This window comes from Danio aesculapii, chromosome 5 (assembly GCF_903798145.1).
Source record: "Danio aesculapii chromosome 5, fDanAes4.1, whole genome shotgun sequence".
Classification (NCBI taxonomy): Eukaryota; Metazoa; Chordata; class Actinopteri; order Cypriniformes; family Danionidae; genus Danio; species Danio aesculapii.
This window is the reverse complement of record NC_079439.1, coordinates 46,952,935-46,972,475: the sequence shown is the minus strand read 5'-3', so window position 1 is coordinate 46,972,475 and position 19,541 is coordinate 46,952,935. Positions and strand designations below refer to the sequence as shown.

The 19,541-nt window shown below is 36.3% G+C and overlaps 2 protein-coding genes across 2 annotated transcripts in view; one reads left to right on the top strand and one right to left on the bottom strand.

Moving 5' to 3' along the window:
* Positions 1-2,467, top strand: part of poc5 (POC5 centriolar protein homolog (Chlamydomonas)) — an 18,913-nt gene extending 16,446 nt beyond the window's left edge. The window contains exons 11-13 of the mRNA XM_056458368.1: positions 365-481; positions 574-747; positions 2,033-2,467. Coding sequence (XP_056314343.1) covers positions 365-481; positions 574-747; positions 2,033-2,176 — 435 coding nt within the window. The 3' untranslated portion in view covers positions 2,177-2,467. The remainder of the gene's footprint in view (positions 1-364; positions 482-573; positions 748-2,032) is intronic.
* On the bottom strand, positions 2,302-19,541 carry ankdd1b (ankyrin repeat and death domain containing 1B). The gene is made up of 15 exons (XM_056458369.1): positions 19,236-19,541; positions 17,444-17,544; positions 17,072-17,170; positions 16,897-16,995; positions 14,662-14,766; positions 14,413-14,517; positions 11,761-11,859; positions 11,534-11,632; positions 10,017-10,115; positions 9,777-9,875; positions 9,583-9,681; positions 9,377-9,484; positions 6,453-6,654; positions 5,506-5,637; positions 2,302-2,728 (listed from the first exon to the last, which is right to left on the bottom strand). The coding sequence occupies exons 1-15, from the start codon at positions 19,405-19,407 to the stop codon at positions 2,673-2,675; spliced, it is 1,674 nt and encodes a 557-aa protein (XP_056314344.1). The 5' UTR covers positions 19,408-19,541; the 3' UTR covers positions 2,302-2,672.

Below are 19,541 nucleotides of genomic sequence, written 5' to 3'. Positions count from 1 at the left end.
GCAAATGAGAACAATAGAAGCATAAATTATAAACTCTTTTTACATTTCTGGATTTTTTAGCAGTGGATCATTAGAGTGCAGTGAACGGGAAAGTACAATCCTGATTGCTTAAGTAATGAAATAACTCAATGATAATGTTCCCGCCATAAACACTGCATTAAAAAACACATCGCATAAGTGGTAATTAGCTTTTCTTTAGTAATTTGATGCAAAGATGATATAATACAAAGTATTGTAAACAGTCTTGTAAACAGCGTTTATATGGTAAATCCTAGTTATTTATTAAATATCTGTTTTGTAGCATTACAGTTTTCTCACCATGGAAAGCATATTTTATTAATGTAACTTGTGTATTTTTTTTCAGGAAGAGTTTTTCTCTCAGCCCAGCTCAAGCACAGGCCCGAGAGCAGAAACTCTTGTGTCAACCACAGTAGTGAACTCTATCGCTCCACCAGGGGGCAGTATACACCCCTTCAGACAGGTACCACGTCTGCATCCACATGTATGAATATTTGAAATCAGCATGTTAAACTTTTGTTTTTATGCTGCTTTTCAAACTGTGTCTTTCTTCAGGCGAACACACGGATAGTAACAGCAGGCAAACAGAAAGCCAGCAAGACAGTCACCGCTCGTCTGACCGGAAGGGCCGAGCACCGGACGAGTCGCCCACCTGCAGCCATGCATATCATGGGTGTCGCTCCACCCATGAGTTCAGTCGTTGTAGAAAGACACCACCCCGTCACTCAGGTATCAATGAGCAAATGCTGCTGAGTGCACTCGATAATTGTTTCCATCTACCTTTTTACGTCCATTTTGGAATATCAAAATGTACTGTATACCGTATATATATTTTGAAAATGTGCGGTTTTATGTGCACAACTGGATCGAATAAGTGTTTTATTCAATAAGAAATGATGTGCATAAAAAATGATGGAAACACTTATTGAATAAATTCTATCATGTGCATCAAAAAAAAGTAGTGGTTTTGTTTTGTTCTTACAGATCATGTAATAACAAAAAGTCCAAAAGAGGGGTCTCTTGCCTACAAAATCTTCATTTTGAGGCACAAGTAATTGATTACATTAACTTCAACTGCAGCAAATTCCAATTTTCTTTCTGAAATTTACCGCCAATTTGTCCGGATTTTGTTCTGCTTGACTTATTGGATGGAAATGATGCTTTATGTGCCAATTTAAATGCAATATTCTAGTTTTGTGCATAAAGCCCAGCTCACACTGTGGGATTTCAGCTACGATCCAGTCGTCCGAGACAAATTTGGAAAATCCTAAAGGATTCTTGAAATCTTCGCTAAAATCTGTGATCTTTGATTGATGGTTTGACATATTCAGTGACAGCTGCTTAATGGCCGTTGCAATTAGATTTTCCCTCCAAAGAAGTTCTGGCATTGTCAGAAAAATTCAGACATTTACTAGCAGTATGAAAACAGCTGCGACGAGCGACAAACCAAGAACCAATAGGCGTGCAGAACCACTAACAACTTCAAACCACTACGGGGAAATTTCAAAACTTTTTTTTTTTTTACTTAGTTTTATTATTGAGGCACGCTGTGTGCTAAATTGCAGCTACAGATTATTTGTTTGCTGTTAGGAATCATTTCAGCGCAGTATAGTTAAAGTGTCATGGATGGATGATGATGAACTCTAGGTGAGTTTTCTTCAGTGTTTGGCATGTCTTTGTTGCCATGGTTGATGTATGTAGCACATGGAAAGGAAAGTGAAGAATTTTAAGTTCGGTACAAAGGTCACTTTCAGGGTGAGCGGTTTTGTTTTGTTTGTGAACAGCCATTGTAGTCATGCAAAAAAATGTGATGAGTTCGAAATGTTTTACTTATTTAGTAACTATAATGACAACTGAGATCTTACAGTGTGACATGGGAGCCAAAAAATAAATAAATAAATAAATAAATAAAAATCGCACAGTGTGAGCTGGGCTTAAGTCTAATTTGCAAATTTGAGTGGAAACATAACTACTGGTGCTCATTGTATTTGCATTTTTTCTTTCCCATATACAGCTCACTGTCGGTCAAGCAACAGCAGCTAAATTCCCTCGCTCTGCTCTTCAGAGTCAGACAGTTTCCAGCAGCAAGAGCTCCTCCAGTCAGACCAGAGGAACCTCCTCCAGCTTTCACCTTCACTCCATCAAAGTAGTAGACTAACACGTGCACACACACACACACACACACACGTTTATCTTTCAGGTCTTGAATCTGGATGCTGTAATTTCACAGTATTTGATTTGCTATTCTAATTCTTCAAGTTTAGAGGTTTTTAATTAGGTTAATACATTTTTAGTACAACATTTTATTTATTAACGTAACATGGTGAAAATGACAGAAAAAAGATTTTTTTTTATTCTTGAATTGCCAAAATGAACCGTTTTAATTGAAGAAATATTATTTATTATGTGATGTGGATTATTTATTAAAGTGTTTGTTTGAGGGTCACCTTTAATGTTATAATGTTTTACAAAGCCAAATCTGTGACAGGTTCCTGAATAATAGTTTCAGATCAGTTTGACTTTTTAAAATCTGTACCTTACCTTAATCCATATTAAGCAATAAAAGTTTGCTGGATCTCCATGTGAGTCAATTGAAAAATAAAGAACTGTTTTTAGTTCATAGCAGTCTTTTATTTCTCTGAAGCAGCTTGGATTCATGAAACCGTGCATTTCCGTGTATCCATATTTGTTCCCTCCATTCTTATTTTTTCTGGGAAGAACACAAAGTATAAATCATTAAATTCAGATTTTTCAGACTGTCTGAAAAGCACACAGATACACTCACTGGCCACTTTATTAGGTACACCTGTCCAACAGATCATTAATGCAAATTTATAGTCAGTTAATCACAAGGCAGGAACTCAATGCATTTAGGCATGTAGACCTAGTCAAGACGATCTGCTGCAGTTCAAACCGAGCATCAGAATGGGGAAGATTGATGATTTAAGTGACTTTGAACGTGGCATGGTTGTTGGTGCCAGACGGGCTGGTCTGAGTATTTCAGAAACTGCTGATCTACTGGGATTTTCTCACACAACCATCTCTAGGGAAAAATGTTTTGTTGATGACAGAGGTCAGAGGAGAATAGCCAGACTGTTTTGAGCTGATAGAAAGGCAACAGTAACTCAAATTACCATTCGTTATTACCGAAGTATGCAGAAGAACATCTCTGAATGCACAACGTGTTAAACCTTGAGGCTTGTATCAACGGTTTAGGCAGGATGTGGTGTAATGGTGTGGAGGATATTTTCTTGGCACACTTTGGGCCCATTAGTACCAATTGAGTCGTGTCAACGCCACAGCCTACCTAAGTATTGTTGCTGACCATGTCCAATTGTCCATCCCTTTATGACCACAGTGTACCCATCTTCTGATGGCTACTTCCAGCAGGATAACGCACCATGTCAAAGCGTGAATCATCTCAGACTGGTTTCTTGAACATGACAATGAGTTCACTGTACTCAAATGGCCTCCACAGTCACCAGATACCAATCCAATAAAGCACCTTTGGGATGTGGCGTTATGGGAGATTCGCATCATGGATGTGCAGCCAACAAATCTGCTGCAACTGCGGGATGCTATCATGTCAATATGGACCAAAATCTCTGAGGAATATTTCCAGTATCTTGTTGAATCTATGCCACAAAGTATTAAGGCAGTTCTGAAGGCAAAAGGGGGTTCAACCCAGGACAAGTGATGTGTACCTAATAAAGAGGCCGGTGAGTGTTACAAGAATTCTCACATCTATTTTGTTTTAAAGAGGTGCTATTATTTTTATTATTAATTTTTTTTTCACATTCCTCTAATGCAAAACTTTCCTGTTTGAGTTGAAAAGCGAATAGTCCACTCTATAAGGATTTATTCGTAATATCAGTAAGCATCGTTTCTGAACTCTCTCAAATGCTATGATTCTAGAGTTGTTTCTGGGAATGTCACAATATCCCAAATTTAAGTAATTCTCAATAAAGGAAGGAAGTATATCGATGGTAACAAGGCCTGGAGGAGCTGTGTTGGCTTATTGTCATGTTGAAGAAAAGCATTTTCATACACTTAAAATACTAATACATATGCAAGATTAACATCAACTATTTACATTTATAGTTATAACCATTATGTTAATGTTTTATTAGATATATATTTTAGTGTGTGCACTCACATTTGTGCCAAATCACATGAGTATGACATGGAAAAGTTGTCTTGTTTTTCAAAAGGCTTATAAATTATACTGAATGAGTTTTTTTTATATATATAATTATTTTTTAGGGGGTTTTCACCTTTATTTGGATAGGATAGTGGAGATTTTACAGACAGGAAAATGTGGGGATAGAGATGGGGAAAGGGTCGGCAAAGGACCTCGAGCCGGGAATCGAACTCTGGTCGCCGTGAGCACCTTGATGCTATGTGTCGACGCACTAACCAGAAGGCTATTGGCGCCGACCTGAATGAGTTTTTTGATCAAGTAAAAATGCACACAGTTTCCTATGAGGATTGGGCTTTGGGATAGAGATGGGGTATACAGTATTAAAAAAAAAAACAACGAAAACCTATAGAATGTACCCACAATTCACAAGAACAAACATGCGCGTGTACTTTTGACATAACTTTACATGAATTTGACAGTTGAAAAAAAAACGTTTATTAAACGTTTAAGAAAACGTTTAATTTTGAAGTTGTTCTGTGCACTCAGAAAACCTTATACTGTAGCAGGAGGTAAAACTGACACTTGTTTCAATCTTGTCCGAGATGACACTTGTTTCCATGAAAACAGCAAGATAAATTTTGAAAATGTGCATAAAAAGGTATGCACACAACCGAGTAGGATAAACATTTTATCCAATATGAAAATTGTGCATAAATTATGACGTAAACACCATAATTCCAGCATGGACATCAAAAAAGTCATATGATTTTGTTTAACAGATCATGTAATAACAAAAATAGGAGCAACAGGACAGCATAAATGGACATCTCTTTGCCAAACTAATATGGTGGTATTAGCTCCCAGAACTTTCTTAAGCTGCCGCTCATCTTAAAGAGTGGTCTTGGGGCTCCAAAAGCCTCCATTATTGATTTTTATCTTCTTAGGTATAAGTAATTTATAAGAAAAGGGCCCACAGTATCTTCTCTTAACCAGCAAATTCAAATAGTTATTTTGTTTATTTGGCGTCAGCATATGAAAATGTATTTCTTTTACTCATTGGATTGAAACAGTGTTTAAATTTGCAAATATTTTCTGAAATATTCCAGTTTTGAGCACAAGTCTAATCTGCATATTTAAATGAAAGCATAGCTAATAAATACAGACGTTTTATTTGTTGCCAAAGTATCCAAGACATGAATTGTATAGGCATGCGTGTTAAAATAGTGCATTAAATATGTAGAAAAAGACTTTGCAATTAGAGTTAAAACTTCCAACACCTGAAACATCATGAAAAATGTGCATAGTAGCATAGTATTTTATAGCGGAAATGTGTAATAACATCCTACCAGCAACTTTTGTATTCCCAGAAGCTAGCAGTCCCTCATACAGGCCTTTGGATGGGCTGCTCTCTTCTATCAGCATTCCATGAAGCCAGATTAACAGCATCCTGTTCCCATGCTCCTGGAAACTGTTCGGACCTAGATAGAAAACAGTACTAGCGTTTTTAAGGGGCCTCAAGAGTATCTGTAACATGTTTAATTATATTAGATTTATGTATATTTTTAGCTTAGAAATGAATATTATTATACATTAATAAATGTTTTATAACTTTATACATTTATTTACAGTCAGTTGAAATTAGTTCAGTACATCCTTGGTAAATAAAAGTAGAAAATAAATAAAAATACTAAAATAATCCCCAAACCTTTGCATAAATTGTATTTTTTGGATGAAATATGATTCAGTTATTAATTAATGTATTAATCTAAAGGCATCTTTACACAGCCAATTTAAGCCACCATAAACGCTCTGAATAATTACACATTTTTGTTAATTTACGCTGCTTCAGATTTGGTTTCTGTGTCACATTTACTGTGTAGAGATGCTTTTAGGCTACATTTGTATCTGTTTTAATGTGTTTAAATCCATTGTTTAAGACTACATGTATTTGGATTGCCTAAAATGCATCTTAAAGGGATAGTATACACAAATTCTGCCATTCTTGACTTTCACTTCACCTGTTTGACTTTTTTCTTTTGTTTAACACAAAGGGAGATCCACTGAAGAACGTTGAGGGGGAAAAAATGCTTTTGACTCTTCCTACTATAGATGTCAATGGCTTCTGAAATATTTATAAAAGTTTAGATCTACTTTTCATTTTTGGGTGAACTATCCCTTTATTAAACAGACAAGATTGTGTGCTGGTGCTGCTAAAATGCCTCTGTTTTATTTTAAGAATCTTTCGAGTAAAAATTAAATATCTGACCCAAAAGCATTTCTCACTCTCTCTGACCTGTCCACTGCTCTTCAATGGCTGCCATCTGAGCATCAGTAAACTCCCAGAGCTCTGCCAGCTTCTTCCAGTCGTTGCGCTTGAGGTGTTTGTATGCGAGGTCCCACATTATATCACGAACTGGCTTCGTGTCAGGAGTGTGATCTAATTTAAACGTCAGTGGTGATTCGCTGTGAAGGCTCTCAATGGCATCTGTATTAGTCTGAAAGGGTAATCAAATAACAGCAAGCTCTGAGAAAGGCCAGATTTGCCAGGTACTGAAATTAGGTATACAGCACAGTGAATATTATTAGTTCATGTTCGCCGTTCAGAATAAACACTTTTGACATATGCAACCCTTGTGCGAATAAATATGCCATGATGACCTTTCTGAATGAAATTACACATGCTTTAATATTGCATTACACCTCCTGCACTGGGTTTAATAGGGAATGGCTGAGGTTCAGCATTGAGTCAGCATGTGACATTTGGTGGGAGGAAAATCTGCCAATTTTTTTTTTTCATTTCACAGTTTGCTTTGCCACAGTTTGCTTTAGCCAGCGTTAAACAAATTAAACCATCTTAAATTCATTATTTGTTTTACTTCTTTCAAATGGATCTAAGTTTTCGATTTTAAAAAACGATAGTAATGAAATAATTGGAGTAACCAAAACTTTTTTTAGATGTTTTTTCTAGACAATGCTATTTCATGGCAATTTGTAACTTTTTGATTTAGTAGCTAATTCGTATAAATGTGCATGTCATTCGTACAATTTAGTACAATTTGCTTATTCCCCCATCGATGGTTGGGTTTAGAGGTGATGTTTAGTGCCACGCCTTTTCAAAATCGTACATTTTTATACGACAAAACGTAAAATAATTACGTTAGCTCATGACATCAGGCCCACTAGATCACAAAACCAGTCATAGGTTTCTTTTTTTACAGCACCTGAATACATAATAGTAAATAAATAATAACATAATAATAGTAAGCTGAATAAATAACAACAATAACAGTACAATAACAAGGTTTCTACAATAAGACAACATTTGGTCGAGATGCAATATAATGGAAAATAGGGAATCTGAGGGTTCCACAAAATGAAAATACAGAAAATATTGGGTTTAAAGTTGGTAAATACACATTATAAATCAAAAATAAAGTTGATATATTTACAGTAAAAGAATTTACAAAACTATCTTCATGGAACATGAGGTTTACTTAATATCCCAATGACTCTACATGTATAAAAAACGATATAAAAAACCCCCCAAAAAAACAATCAATAATAAATCGCAAGGGTCTGCTGGTTTCATCAAATCAAATTTAAGACTTTAAGACTCTTAAGACCATCATGAATTAAATTTTAGACTTATAGAGAGCTAAACACTAAGGATTTTTGCTAATGGCCTGGTTGTTGTTTTTTTTTGCTCGACACAACAGCAAAAATAATTTAGTTATTTTTTAGCCACATGGTCTAATGTTAATGTTTTTTTTTTTTTTTTTGTCTGAATACATTTGAGTAGTACTCCTATTCAGCATAATGCTTTTCTGCTATCAAGCCTTGCCTATTCCATGTTTATTTATAAATACTATGTCCGCTCCCCCTTACGTCTGTAAATAGTTTTTGTATAAATGGAAGATCATGTAAAGGGAAATATTGCTCTTGTTATCATGAGGATTCGTGTAATTGTTTTTTTTTTGTTTTCTTTCCATCATTAGAGAATTAAATTTGGACAATTTGCTGTAATAATGTCTAATTTGTGATTGGATGGATGTTGGACTGATTAGGTAGCTATGCTTGGACAGAAAAACATTAAGACCTGTTTAAAATGTTTTAAGACCTACAACACAATATTTAAGGCCTAAAATTTAGCTTTTGAAACAAGCCGGAACTCATTCAGTTCCAATGGAGAGTAGTCCGGTAGCTGCATGGAGTTCCAATCATATTCGTATGCAGAAAAATCTGATTCATTTTAAGCTGACGATACATTGAAATATTTTAACTCCTGCAACTAGACCGTATGCGACTGACTGACCGGATGTGATTTATTCCAGTGTTGTACAAGCAGGTCCGTGCGTGGGAGATGAGAAATACTAGATTTTTCATATTTTTTGGAATCTGAAAAAGGCTATATAAATGAGTAATAACAAATATTATTTTAATGTTGTCTCCACATTCCCTCAAAAACTTTTTGTGGTCTATGAGTTTCTAGTATTCATTCATTCAACCATGGTGAACACACAGAGAATTTAAGGCTCTTTGTTTTCCTTTGTTTTGGACACTGCGAGAATCAGATCTCTCACATGGTGCAAGACAAAACTGAAAATTCTGTGCGACTGCCACAAGTGTGCGCATTCCGACAGTAGTGTCCACATGTGTGCACTGAAAAGGCGGCTTAAGACTTTTTAAGACCCTGCGGCCACCCTGTAATGGCCAAAAGATACTCCTGCAACCATTTTATTGTCCAGGGTCAAACATAAATGATAAATGGTATTATATCTAATCACGATAAAATTTATGTCAATAACATTAATAAATTCGGGACTTTTTTTACTCTATATTGATCTAAGAGCCAATCACATAGCAGAAATGTGCAACAATCGCAATTTAAAAGTGTGTTTATATTAGAGATGTACCGAATTTTTGGCCACCGAAAATTTATCAGCTGAAAATGTTTTGCCATTTAATGGACCCTCTAATTTTTGTGGCCTCAGTCATTGTTGAGGTAGTCATTTAATCTAAAAGCAATGACAAGTTATATCGAAATATATATTGTTATCATTCAATATGAAAAATAATTATCAGGATTGCTTTCTTGCCATATCACCCAGCCCTAATTTACGGTATTGTGTACACTGACAATTCTGTCAAGAACAACTACTGGTTGTTGAATTTGATATTTCAGTAATGAATAAAGAAAACAAAAGTAAAAATACCTACAATTTGGAAACTGTCCTTCCATTTGAAATAACGCTCAGCTTTGATGATCATGTCCACAATGATAACCATATTCCCTCTTGCCGCCACTCCAAGAGCGGTTTTATTTTGCTGTGAAACAAAATAGAAAGTGTAAAAATACCTTCTCCTACATGGTCTGCTTATGAGCTATTACCAGGCTCTATAAAATGTCAGATACGCTCTGTCACCCTGTCCCGAATCTGCAGATCCACCCCGGCTTTCAGAATCATCTCGACCACATCCACCTTCCCCATCTCAGCGGCGATATGAAGCGCAGTCTGACCCATCTGAGTGTGTTGAATCAATAAGAAAAGGCTGAAACACGTGCATGCAGAGACAAAAATCTTACAAAAAAAAAGATGGCTGAAAGTAGATACCGCACATGATCTGTCAGGTTTGGATCACAGCCAGCCTCCAGTAAGGTGTGGATTACTGGAATATGACAGTTCTTCACTGCCAGATGGAATGAAGTTTGCATTTGCTGAAATGATAAATCAGTCAATAAATCATCTCGATGGTTTAACCCGGTGGTTCCCAATGCTTTACAAGATTATTAGTCAGTCTAAGCAAGTCAATACTTCAGGCGGCAGGAAAAAAACTGCACTTGTTAAAAGTTTCTCACCTGGTTCTGAGCATTAATTTGGCCTCCGCTATTGATGAGGAGTTGGACAATCTGAAAGTGGCCCCTCTCACAGACTGGATGCAGAGGGCTGTTTCTGCTCTGAAAATGACCACAGATAACCATTCTCTTAGAAGCATGATTGAGTACACTCTTAAAAATAAAAGGTCCTTCATTGGCATTGATGGCTCCATGAAGACAATCAGTTCCCCAAAACAATTTATCCTGTTATTAAAATTCACCCTGGTGTTGTTCCAGCCCCCCTGACACATTCGTTCATCTTCAGAACACTAATTAAGATATTTTAAAGTCCCCAAGAAATCAAAATAACCATATGATTTTGTTAGCTTACATTGCCAGTTTTGTGGTGAACAATTCATCTGTGCACTTCATCAAAAAAACATGTTTGCCCATCTAATCTTTAATAAAATCTGAAAATGCACTTCCTGTTTGTTGTCAGTTAAATTATCAGATGGTGTGATTTTGAGGTAATGGGCATCGCTAACATCGCTAATGCAGTTTTTTTGACAACAAGCAGAAATGGTGAACAGGATGAGTCTGTTAGGTTGTAATAACTCATCTGAAACTCCTTTCCTGATCTTTCTGAATGAAATGCCTACTTTACTACATCCGTTCAGCCCACGGTAGAAAAAAACAAGCCACGCTCACTATCTGTTCATTTAAAATTTAGTTTCTCTAGGAACTGCATTACAATACGAAAAATCAGCTTCCGGTTCACTGGGACTTTAATGAAATTTGAGAGCTCCCTTATCCTCCATCGACAGCAATGGTTCCAAGACGTTCAAGGAAACAAAAGCAATGTCAAAACATTGTGTGTGACTTCAGTGGTTCAACTTTAATCAGTCAAAGCTCCAAAAATACTTTTTTCTTTTACATCGCCTTCAGTTTCAGTGTTGTTTACAGGCTTTGTTGGGAAAATACTCGTTTTTAGAGCTTTGTATGATTATAGTTGAACCACTGAAGTCACTCAATATTTTTGGTTCCATTTCTGGACTTGAAAGTATCGGGACTATCGCTGTCTGTGGAAGATGAGAGAGCTCTCTGATTTCATCTAAAATATTGTCATTTGCGTTACAATGATCTCAGGAGATAGGAATGGCATGAGGGTGAGTAATTATACTTATTTTTAAAGGGGTTTTTAACATTTTTATTAGATACTATCGAGAAGTGTTGAAATGTTTAGGTAAAAGAGAGAGGGGAAGATTTAGCCAAGGACATCAAGCCAGGACTCAAACTCTGAGCACATGAACATGCTATGCATCGGCACACTTAACCACTAGGCTCAATAAAACCATACGACAAAACAGATGCTTCTTTTGGTTCTTCTTATGTTTTTTAAGCGCATGTTTATACCACTTTTACTGATGGAAGAGACTATTGTGAACAGCGAAACTTGACGCACAAACTTGCGTTTCCGGTCTGAAGCATTTGCGTGCGTTTGAATGGAAATCTATGGGGACAAAAGGCCCCTGAACATATAAAACATAGTCAGCATGTACCAAGGTGAAGATGTTTGGGTCACATTGTGCCTCCAGCAGGGTTTGTACACAGTCTTCATGAGCTCCATCAGCAGCCAAATACAGAGCAGTCTGTCCAGCCTACACATACAAACACATCATAAATACACCTGTTCACTCTCTCTCATGCCTCCACAGTGTGCTTCTGCTACAAACACTGATAAAATCATCAATCTGTATTTTATACAGTCAATAGGGCAGGTTTATACCTGGTTGACCTCATTGCGAATGTGAAAGTTTTCTAGAAGTAACTGCAGTGCTTCACGCTGACCGTGTTTCGCTGCCAGATGTAGAGGTGTGTCTCCAACCTGTCTAGCAAAAGGGAATTACAGTCAAAGCATGGTTCTGCTGAAAAATGATTAGAGCTGCAACTATTGATAAAGGGATAGTTTACCCAAAAATGCCAGTTTACCCAAATTTTGCCATTACCTACTCATCCTTCACTTGTTTTAAACCTGTCTGAATTTCTTTCTTCTGTTCAACACAAAGATATACTGAAAAATGCTTGGAAAAAAACAGCCATTGACTTCCAATGTGTTTGCGTTCCTACTATGGGTGCTTTTCCAATAGTCTTCGTCTTCCTTTTCTTATATGTAGGACTTTAAGTGCTCACACTACAAATAAAGAAGAAAATCACATCTAGAAATGTTTTCTTGCAGTAGCTTGTTGAAACAGTCACTTTCCCCTGTTCATTTAATTCAGTGTTCCTTAACTACTATCGTGGAGGACCACCAGCTCTGCACATTTTCCAGGTCTCCTTAATCAAACACACCTGATTCAGATTATCAGCTCATTAGCAGAGACTGAAACACCTGTAAGTGTGACAGACAAAGGAGACGTCCAAAAAACACACTAGCTGCGTCTCAAATGGCACACTATGCATTTATGCACTATGTACTTATGCACTTACACACTCAACAGCATAGTATATGTAGGTAGTGTCGTCCCAAATCGAACACTGCTGTTTTTTTACTAAGCGGAAATTCAAACCGTTTCTTTGATGACGTTTAGCGGTTGCCAAATCAGTCAAATAAAAGACCAAACTATCAAATAATACCTGCCATGAGTTTAACCGCATTCACCATCGAGAGGCGCTATAATCACTCTCGTAGGAGAATTTTGCGCCCGATAGCTCCGCCCCTTCCGCTACCTGAGCAAACCTGCGGTTGTTATTACCAGTTGAATAAGTGCACCATCCGGGTAATTAAAGTGCACTTATTATTTTTAGAGTTTTCAGTGTTCACACTGAAAACTCTAAAAATAATAAGTGCACTTTAATTACACTACTGCACTACACTATACCACTAGTGCACTACTTACACTATTTATACTACAAAATGGCGTAGAATAGTGCATAAGTATGCGATTTGGGACGCAGCTACTGTTTGTTTGATCCGCTCCAGATCTGTACCTCTGCATATGTGCTTGTCTAGATCCCCTTCACCGCTGGAGACAGAATGCAATGGAATACATATTTTCAGCTTCTCAGACACACAAGGAGCATTTATAAAGGTATCTACATGTTTGTCCTTTTCATTCAGAGTGTTTTTAAGATGTTTTCCTAAAGGTAGTACTATATAACGGTCTGCTTTTTTTGTTGCGATTTGCATTGGTTTACATTGTGCGCTCCTGCGTTTGTCCACAAACATGGCCAAAAGCAAATTTCCTAAGACTGAAGGGTTTTTTTTTGTTTACATATGTAAGTATGCAGATATTGAGGGAGTAAACAAAGAATAGCTTCATAAACAAAGACATGCCACATGTTTAAACCTTAAAGACTGACCACCAAACCCAAGTGTAATACGCATAATTGTTATAAACCTCAGTGTGCCATGATTAGGGCCAGAAGGAGTCTGCGGACATTTTTTGCTATTTCTGTGCAGAATTGTGTTAAAAATCTGCGGATTTATGCGGAATGATTTTGGGAGTATCATAACTAAAATCTTAATATATGAAATAAAAAGTAATACCTTTTAAACTTTTATTTAATGTTTAAAATGCAAATCCAATTAGATCCATTTAATTTGATAAAGCAAGTCTCTCATACAATATCTTTACTAAAAGACAGAAAATATTACTTTACACACTCTTGTAAATAATATGAATATTTTCATTTTAGTCTATATTATTACTGAAATTAATTTAAAAACTGAATCTAAATGTACACACATTTACACAAGTAAATAAACAGAATCAAGCTGCGGTCACACTTGACTTTTCTTCCCATAGACTTCCATTCATACGCACGCGAATGCGTCAGACCGGAAAAGCGGGGTCATGCGTCAAGTTTCGCATGTTGCTGTGGTGCAAAGTTCAAGCTTGGTGAACTCTGACCTGCAAAATCGCATCACTTGACTGCGTGAGACCAGAGGATCAAAACACGACCTCTCTGGACAGAAATTCAAAACATGGAGCAATCGCTCACTTTTTTAAATGTCTAATCATCTTGTTTAATCCCGCCCCTTTTCGCAGTGCCGTACTACAGAATTTCACACACACAAAGCCCAGTGTGACCATAGCTTTAGTGATGGGCTGGAAATCTGTGGAATTCTGCGCGCACAGATTCCGCGTGGGCCTAGCCATGATAAACAGTGCCAGTAAAGCAGGGGTGTCACACTCAACGCAGTTTAGTTCCAACCCTGATTCAATACACTTACCTGGAGGTTTAAAACAGAAGTGAAAGACTGAGTTTGATCAGGTGTGTTTAATTAGGGTTAAAGCTAAACTGCAGAGTTGCGACCCTCCAGGAACTAAGAGATTAAAACATAAAAGTTCTGAGAAGACATCTAAATATCACATTTTTATTTTTGTGTGAACTATCCCTTTGAATAAAAAGCAACTGAAGGATGTAATAAATGGACCTGATTTTCCTCCATGGTGGCCATGTTGTAATGTTCCTCCATCAGCATCTGCAGCATAGGAACACAGCCATGTGCTGCGGCCAGGACAAAAGGTCTGTTACCAAACTGACAGAAAAACAACATGTCAACCTTTACGTTTTACACTTTTGATGGTTTTAATGTTGATAACATTCTCTTTTTTTTACATAACTTTTAAATTCTTCTGAAATTTCCCATTCTTGTTTCTGTTCTGAGATGAGCTTTTCTTACTTGTTCTTCTTTGTCCAGTTCTCCCATCTGCAGGTCATCAATGATGTACGCTACAATATCAGTGTGATTGTTCATGGCAGCGCAGTGCAACATGTTCAGACCTTCCTGAGTGAGCACACAACCACTTTCATTTAGATGTAAAACTACTATGAATAAGCTATATGAGATGTTAGAATGTTACTCGCTTTGCTAACAGTTTAATTCCAAACATGACTTACACCACTTTGAATAATACACTAACCATATTTACAATATTTCAATCTTTATGAGTAAAGATTGGTGGAGGCTATTTTTTTAGGTTAACAATTGTCAAAAAGTGAAACTAAAATGCAGCGGCATGATGGCTTAGTGGTTATCACTGTCGCCTCACAGCAAGAAGGTCGCTGGTTTAATTCCCGGCCAGGTCAGTTGGCATTTCTGTGTGGAGTTTGCATGTTCTCCCCGTGTTGCTGTTGGTTTCCTCCGGGTGCTCCAGTTTCCCCCACAGTCCAAAAACATGTGGTACAGGTGAATTGAATAAGCTAAATTGACCGTAATGTATGAGTGCGTTTGTAAATACTAGAGTGTATAAGTGTTTCCCAGTGCTGGGTTGTGGCTAGAAGAGCATTCGCTGCATAAAACCGGAATAGTTTTCAGTTCATTGTGTTGTGGTAACCCCTGATAAATAATGCACTACGCCGAATGAATGAATGAAATGAATATGAGTTCTTGTATTAAACAGATTTTTTATTTAATTCGTATACAATCACTATTTATTTATTTATTTAAGACCAGTGGTGTTGAAGCAATATACTGTAAAAACGTAACAGCTGATTATCTTAGTTTAAGTTAAGGTCATGAAGATATTCATGATGACACAAATAGATTTTGTTATATATCAGAATAAGTATTTATTAATTTGTTTTCCACTATAAACAATTAAGTTTTTGCTACTATCCTTTACTAGGTTTTACTCATTTGTGACCCTGGACCACAAAACCAGTTTGAAAATTGGAGATTTACATGACATGAAATCTCGTAACATGAAACTTAATTTGAAATCTGAATAATAGGGGTGTGACGAGATGCAAGATTTGGTTCACGAGAACAAGACGAGATTTTTACACAATTTTTAAGAAATTCTAAATGTCTTAATTGCATTTGTGTTTACAACGATTATGACTTCAGCATATCCAAATTGCTTTTTCATGGCATGGTTATAAACCATGGATAATTGAAAAAGTGTAGCTGCAGTTGTAGCCTCAGATTAGCCAATTTTACCCCCATGCTCCATCATAACATCACAACTCGCAAAACAACTTTTCACCTTTTGGAGAAATCTCACGAGATCTTGTCACAGCCCTACTGGATAAATAAGTCTCCCATAGGTTTGTTAGAATATGACAATGATTGGGCAAGATAATCTGAAGGTTCAAATTATTGAGAAAACTGCCCTAGAAAGTTGTTCAAAGTAAGCTCTTAGCAAAGCATATTACTACTTACAAATTAAGTTTTGATATATTTGCAGTAAGAAATCCAAAAAAAATGTCTTAATTAAACAATATTTATCCAATATTCTATTGTTTAGTGTTTGTTTAAAAAATAATAATAATAATTTTAACTTTTACAATGTATATTTGGCTCTTCTCTGACAACTTAAGGGATGGCTCACCCAAAAATTTAAATGTATTACTCAATGTGTACTATTTACTCAATCTCGAGTGGTTATAAACCTTTATGAGATTCTTTCTTCTGTTGAACACAAAAGATGATATTTTGAAGAAATTTGAAAATCTGTAACAACTGACTTCTGTCGTCGGTAAAACAAATATAAGTCAATGGTTACAGGTTTCCAGCTTTCTTTACTCTGATTATATATTTAACAGAAGAAAGTCAAACAAATGAAGTAAATGATGTCAGAATTGTCATTTTTTTAGATAAGCTATGCCTTTTGGGCTGGTTTTGTGGGTCACATTTGTCACAAGAAATAGTTTGAAGTGATTTAAAATATTAGTTTTGTATGGCCACTTCTGTCAAATTTTATTTAAATTTTAATAAGTACAGATCTGCATACGTATGGTTATTTTCCCCCTATAAATATATAATGAAATAGAACGTTGTTTCACCTATATTTTGACAATTTCACCAAAAAAATAAATAAGTCGTGACTTAAGACAACCTGGGTTTAATAGGCTTTTTATGTGTGAGATGCTATATTGATCAGTGAAGTTAACTAAAGTTAAGCAAACAGCTCACCGTATTTTCAGTGCTTTGGTCGGCTCCACCTTGCACGAGTAGCTTGAGGATTTCTAAACTCCCAAACCATGCAGCTAAGTGAACAGCAGTCAGTCCATGCTGCAGAAACACGCTATAAATACTTTATTGACATTATGGGAAACAGTGTCAATCATTAATGTTTGGACAAACACACCTTATCTTGTAGATCTAGTTTGGCTCTCCTTCGAAGGAGCATATCAACAGCTTCCACATTTCTGCAGGCCACAGCGTAATGAAGAGCAGTTCGACCATGCTGAAATCAGACACAAGACAAACAACAAACAAAACATTCCAACGTTTGATTAGTCATCTCAGTCAATTGACAGTGATGATGTAATAGACAAGTCTAACATCTGATAGAACTTAAACATGAACAGTTTAACAGAGCATCAATACCAAATGCTCAACAGTTTGAGCATTATTGGGCGTCTACGTCAATAACTACGGTGGTTATACGGCCGCCCTACATTATTCAAATATTAGTGTGTCAAGAGGTAAGTGTGCTTTGAACCGTTTATTGACATACCACATTCTTGGCATTGACATTAACGCCTCTTCCGAGAAGCTTCATTCCCTCCACGTCGTTTCTCTTCGCTGCTTCTATGAAGTCTTTCTCGGTTTCCAGCACTGTAGGTCAAGCAATCAGTTAAACAGACTAGCTACTTCACTCATACGTATTACAGAGGAACTATTATGACCCTTTTTACAAGATGTAAAATAAGTCTCTGATGTGCCTAGTGTGTATGTGAAGTGTCAGCTCAAAATACAGCACAGAATGTTTTATAGCTCTTTAAAACTGCCTCTTTTAGGCTTTGATCAACATTGTGCCGCTTTAAATTCAAATGAGATTGTGCTCTTTTTAAAAGAGGGTGGAACTACAAATGCCTGTGTGTCAGCATAGCGGCAGATTTAAAAACAAGACTAATGTCCTATGCTAATGAGGGCGAGATGGTCTCTAATGGGTGGGACTTTCCCCCTCTGATGCTATGTACAAAAGGAGAACGTCAATTAAATTGTTTCTGCAGACTGTTTTTATCAAGTGTGAACAATATAATACATTTTAACAATTAGATACTGTATGTATTTACAAACTGTTACCACACAAATGTGTTTAAACCCCTTATAAAACGGATTTAATGTGATCCCTTTAGTATTGTGATGTATTGCATGGCATGACTTACATTTATTTTGATCCAAAATTGTGTTAGCTCACATTATGTACTATTTTATTTCATTTCATTTTTAGAGTGATATTATAACTACAGGGAAAAAAGAAGTGACTTAATATTAAAGTAAACTACTATTTTAATTTGGTGTTTAGAGAGATGAGCAAACATCACTGAGTACAGTTTGTTTTAGGCGTTGACTTAAATTATTGCTGGAAGACATCATGTCAGAAGTGTGATGAATGTCAGACCGGCCAACAGAACACTCTCTGTATATGCGTGATTTTTATATGAACAAATATTCCAGGTTTAAAACACAACCATGAAAGCACACATACATCACAGAGGCGTTTATTTGATACTTGTTTACATCTGGAAGACATTTAGAATGTATGCTTGAAGACTGTTCACACATCAAACCGTTTGAAGATGCTTATCAGACCTAATGATCTTTAAAATACATCTTGCAGACATGTACGTGTGCTATCTGGGAACCCACAGAATACAAAACTTACTGGCGCATACAGAAAATGTGGGTAATTATTAAATAATACAACATTTGATTTCTTCAAACCGCAGTTATGGTGAGGCAAACTGAAACTATTTTTTCAGGTCATTTTAAAGCAGAAATAATAATGTATAGCTTTAAAGCATATGACTTATGATTCTTGAATTTAAAATCTGTTTAAAATGAACGTGTGAACTAGGACAAAATATAATACTTTCTATTTGGCCAGAACTAAGAGAACTCAACTACAAGTGAGTTTAGTTTTTACAGATATAGAAGGTTTTAAAAAAGAGATTTAGTAAATTGGATGGAACTTTGCAAATACTCTTTTTACACACCGTTTACGGTTTGTTGTCGCTATACCAAAGCAAACACCTCAACCTGGATTTTATTTTATTTTGAATTTTATTCCACAAATGCTGCTCATTGTTCTAAACCCATATTATTAATTTTCAATTGAATTTCAATTGAAAACATTAAAAAAAATGACATTTGCTTGTCTTATGACAACAATCATAATATAGAACATATTTATTATGAGCACGACTTGTTTCTCAAATTACCTGATAGCTCCCATGTACAGTTTTTTTCAATTAAGTGTAAAACAAAACCCTGTTAGCATAGTCAAGCAGGAAGGTACTCACACATCTCCTTATTGTCATAACCTCCATCTTCACCAATGTCCTTCGGTAGTATAAATTCAGCAAAACCTTTGCCGTGGTCTGTCTTTATCCATGTTTTGGGATTAAGGTTCTCCTTCTTCCAGACAGGCTGCTTCAGAATGTAGTCTTTTAGGGCTTGAGCTTTCTTCTCCATTCTACTGGACACAGTACTGTACTGCTTAAGCTCTTTGCTTTAGAGGCTCATGTACTGTAAAATACTCCAGGTTTTGTTTGCATTGAGAGCTCACACCCAAAGACATGCGCTCTTATTCAAAGTACATAGTTAGA